Source organism: Nansenia antarctica, assembly GCF_963989245.1.
Source record: "Nansenia antarctica genome assembly, contig: SCAFFOLD_276, whole genome shotgun sequence".
Classification (NCBI taxonomy): Eukaryota; Metazoa; Chordata; class Actinopteri; order Argentiniformes; family Microstomatidae; genus Nansenia; species Nansenia antarctica.
This window is the reverse complement of record NW_027662675.1, coordinates 1-5,000: the sequence shown is the minus strand read 5'-3', so window position 1 is coordinate 5,000 and position 5,000 is coordinate 1. Positions and strand designations below refer to the sequence as shown.

At 51.9% G+C, this 5,000-nt stretch overlaps 1 protein-coding gene across 1 annotated transcript in view; it reads right to left on the bottom strand.

The window, feature by feature from the left end:
* LOC308175521 (structural maintenance of chromosomes protein 1B-like) overlaps positions 1–4,295 on the bottom strand; it is a gene marked incomplete at both ends in the record, with an annotated part of 25,160 nt that extends 20,865 nt beyond the window's left edge. Inside the window, 2 exons of the mRNA XM_080551176.1 lie at positions 2,660–2,836; positions 4,110–4,295. Coding sequence (XP_080407302.1) covers positions 2,660–2,836; positions 4,110–4,295 — 363 coding nt within the window. The remainder of the gene's footprint in view (positions 1–2,659; positions 2,837–4,109) is intronic.
* Positions 4,296–5,000: the final 705 nt, after the last annotated feature.

The following is a 5,000-nucleotide window of genomic DNA, read 5'->3' as shown; positions in this document are numbered from 1 at the left end:
GCCGGCACTGGGGAGCTGCATTTCATTGAGGGACACATGAATTCCAATATCTACTGTGACATCCTGCAGCAGAGCATGATCCCCTCTCTTCGGAAACTGGGCCGTAGGGCAGTTTTCCAACATGATAATGACCCTAAACACACCTCCAAGATGACAACGGCCTTGGTGAAGAAGCTGAAGGTTAAGGTGATGGACTGGCCAAGTATGTCTCCAGACCTAAACCCAATTGAGCACATGTGGGGCATCCTCAAGAGGAAGGTGGAGGAGTGCAAGGTGTCCAACATCCGTGGGCTCCGTGATGTCGTCATGGAGGAGTGGAAGAAGATTCCAGAAGCAACCTGTGCAGCTCTGGTGAATTCCATGCCCAGGAGGGTTAAAGCAGTGCTAGATAACAATGGTGGTCACACAAAATATTGACACTTTGGGCACAATTTAGACATGTTCACTATGGGGTGTACTCACTTTTGTTGCCAGCTGTTTAGACATTAACAGCTGTGTACTGAGTAATTTTCAATGGACAATAAATCTATACTGTTATTCAAGCAGCACACTGACTACCGTACTTTAAGTTATATCAAAGTTTCATTAAGATAGTGTTATCCCCTGAAAGGATATGACAGAATATTTGCAAAAATCTAAAGGGTGTACTCACTTTTGAGATATACTGTATAACAATGACGGACAGTGTCATTGGAAGTGTGGTCGATAAAAAAGTTACGGTGTTTAAGCGTTGTGCAACGAGAAAGTCGTACGAGCATGGCCACACATTTGCCGCGACATCACCCTGGTGTGTTGACGGGAGGCACGAAAAAGGCAGCTTGACAACTTCTGATAATGTAGCCAATTTTTTCATACCATGTTTAAAGTAAGGTTTCACTTTATTATTTAGTTAAAAGTGGCATAAAACATGTTTATTTCTCTGCTAGAGCCCAGTGATTCACTGCTGCAACCAGGTGCCTCCTCCCTCTCTCCTACTGCATACCTTAAGTTGAATGTGTGTTTCTGTTTAATATGTAGCCTAATGTTTGAGTGTAGAATATGTTATGTATGTATATATATATATATAGATATATATACACACACACATATATATATATATATACCAGTTTTGACATCTTGAATGTTGTTGGGTTTTACACAGTAAAAGTGGTGTTTTTACAGAATTCGAGGAAAAAGCGTTTTATTTTTATTTTTATGTCTTGTGATCCGAAAAATGATCCGATCCGTGACTCAAAAACCGTGACACGATCCGATCCGTGAGTTAGGTGATCCATTACACCCCTATTAATAAGTAATTACAGAAAAAGTAAATGACATTTCTGTCATGACTTCCGCATTTACGAGAGAGTCGGAATGTGACGCTACCAAGCGGACCAATCACAGTTCTTATAGATAACTTTACATTAAATATGTCTATCTTAAATATAATTTAAACCCAACGAACAGCCATGGGGCTCCCTGTAACTAATCATTTATTTCTAAATAAACAGGATTGTACATCTCGTAAAAGTAGGCTGCGGGCCTACGCAAGCCTACGCGTAGGCTACGCCGTCGATTTTACGCAGAAGTATAAATTGGGCTTAAGAGAACATGCTTGCCGTCCAGGGACACCGTCTGCAGGGAGGACAGGGGGACATTACTACCCCCCAGCACTGCGTCTCCTGAGACACCTGCTTTTCCCTTTTACTTCCCCTATACTGTGCCTCCTAAGACTCTACTGCCCCCCTTCTACTGTCTCTTCAGTGTCTATAAAAAAAAGAATAGTAATAAAAAAAGACTTTTTCACGACAACTGCCAGTGGCCCCTGGCCTGAGCTAGATTACTCTTTCTGCTACGACTGGTGGATTGATGATTCACTTGCTTAGTCAAATGTATCGATTGTAAGTCGCTTTGGAATAAGGCGTCTGCTACATGCCAAACATGTAATGTAAATGTAAAGGGGTGGGACAAAATATCGATACAGCGATTATCGTATCGTGGCCTCTTGCGATATGATTATCGTTTCACACAACACATTTTCTGGTCTGACCTTTTCCAAATAAAATCGATTCCACACACACACAGACACACACACACCACACACACACAGACACACACACACACACAAACACACCTTGAGTCTCTGGGGCCCGTCGAAGGCGGTGCTGCGGGCGTCTCTGATGGTGTCACACACACACACACAGACACACACAGACACACCCACACACACACACAGACACACACACACCCACACACAGACACACACACAGACACACACACACACACACAGACACACACACACCCACACACACCCACACAGACACACACACACACACACAGACACACACACACACACACACACACACACACACACACACACAGACACACACACATACAGACACACACAGACACACACACACCCACACACACACACAGACACACACACACACAGACACACACAGACACACACACACCCACACACACACAGACACACACACACCCACACAGACACACACACACACACAGACACACACAGACACACACATACACACACACACAGACACACACACACACAGACACACACAGACACACACACACACACACACACACACAGACACCCACACACACACACACAGACACAGACACACACACACCCACACACACAGACACACACACACACCTTGAGTCTCTGCGGGCCGTCGAAGGCAATGCTGCGGGCCTCTCTGATGGTGTCACACACCAGGGTGTCGCCACAGACGAACTGCACCACCTTCCTGAGGGGGGGGGCCGTCTGCACCACGTCCACCAGCATCTTGGCCCCCGCCACCTCCCGCAGACGCTCGTTCAGGGGGACCACCTGCACAGGTGAGGGAGTGAAGCTTCGTTTATACACAGGGTTCCTTCCCACGCCTTCTGGAACATCACATTCAAGCACCTTTCAAGACCCAATTCCCTCAAATTCAAGGACCCAACACGGCGTAGTGTGAGACGGAACTAGACGTCCAGGTAGTCTCTCTCCTCTCCCTCCTCTCCCTCCTCTCTCCCTCCTCTCCCTCTCCCCCCTCTCTCCCTCTCCCCACTCTCACTTTCAGGTAGTCACGCTCCTCTACCTCCTCTCTCCCTCCTCTCTCCCTCCTCTCTACCTCCTCTCTACCTCCTCTCTCCCTCCTCTCCCTCCTCTCTCCCTCCTCCCCCCCCCCCCCTCCCCTCCCTCCTCACGTCCAGGTAGTCACTCTCCCTACTCTCTCCCCCCTCCCCCCTCTCCCCCCCCCCCCCCCCTCCCCTCCTCACCTCCAGGTAGTCTATAGGCAGGAAGGTCTCTGGCCTGGCCCTCTCCTCTCTCTCTGTCCCACCCCCCCCCCCCCTCCCCCCCTCACCTCCAGGTAGTCTATAGGCAGGAAGGTCTCGAGTGCGGCCCTCTCCTCTCCCCCTCCTCTACCTCCTCGCTCCCTCCTCTCCCTCCTCTCTCCCTCCTCTACCTCCTCTCTACCTCCTCTCTCCCTCCTCTACCTCCTCTCTCCCTCCTCTCTCCCTCCTCTCTCTCTCCCCCCCCCCCTCCCCTCCCTCCTCACGTCCAGGTAGTCACTCTCCCTCCTCTCTGCCTCTCCCCCCTCCCCCCTCTCCCACCCCCACCCCCCTCCCCTCCTCACCTCCAGGTAGTCTATAGGCAGGAAGGTCTCGGGTGCGGCCCTCTCCTCTCCCCCTCCTCTCCCCCCCCCCTCCCCTCCTCACCTCCAGGTAGTCTATAGGCAGGAAGGTCTCGGGTGCGGCCCTCACCTCTCCCCCTCCTCTCCCCCCCCCCCTGCCCTCCTCACCTCCAGGTAGTCACTCTCCCTCCTCTCTCCCTCTCCTCTCTCCCCCCCCTCTCCCTCTTCCCCCTCTCACGTCCAGGTAGTCTCTCTCCTCTCCCTCCTCTCTCCCTCCTCTCCCTCCTCCCCCCACTCCCTCTCACGTTCAGGTAGTTACTCTCCCTCCTTTCTCCCTCTCCCCCCTCCGCCCTCCCCCCCCCCCTCACGTCCAAGTAGTCACTCCCCCCCCCCCCCTCCCCTCCTCCCTCCAGGTAGTCTATGCAGGAAGGTCTCTGGCCTGGCCCTGTCCTCTCCCCCTCCTCTCCCTCCCCCCCTCCTCACCTCCAGGTAGTCTATAGGCAGGAAGGTCTCGGGTGCGGCCCTCTCCTCTTTGGCGTAGGCGATGCACTCCCGCGCCACCTTCTCAGACGACACCACGATGGCGTTCATGTAGCGGCCGAACACCTTGGTCACGGCCAGCTGGTACCTCTTATGGATGGGGCTGCACAGGTCCACCAGGCGCCCCAACTGGGGGGGGGAGACACGCAACAACTTCAACATTAGATTTCTAAACCAGCACCCGTCCCCTGCTTGCCTGCTGTTGATTGTTTGTTCAGGGTTCCTTCCCACACCTTCTGAAACATCACATTCAAGCACCTTTCCAGGACTTTCAAGACTCAATTCCCTCAAATTCAAGGACCCAACACGGCATAGTTTGAGACAGATCTAGATGAGGATTTATATAATAGGAACTATCCGCTCACAGACAACAATTAAAAAGAGAGGCTTGAAAGCCCCGCGGTGGCGCAGCGGTCTAAGCATTAGCCTCTAGTGCAAGCTGCCCACCGGGGACTGGGATCGAATCCCGGTCTTGCCAGATCCGGATATGGCCGGGGCCCACAGGGAGCGGCATATTGAGCGAGCCGCTCCCAAGGGGGGTATAGGACTATTTCCGGACAAGGATCCGTCGCGCAACACCGCCCCCGGGGTGCCGGAATAACGGTGTTGGGCTCGAGGAGCCAGACAGCTAGTCTGCCTGGCTATCTCCTCTGAGGCTGCCGGCCACGGGGTCGTGCGGCGGATCCTACGCAATAGGCAGGGGATAATAGGATACTAGGTTGGGTGCAATTGGATACCAAATTGGGTGAAAAAGGGATAATAAAAAAAAAAAAAAAAAAAAAGAGAGGCTTGAATGTGTGAACACTAGATGGTCTCTTTCCTTCTCTACCACAG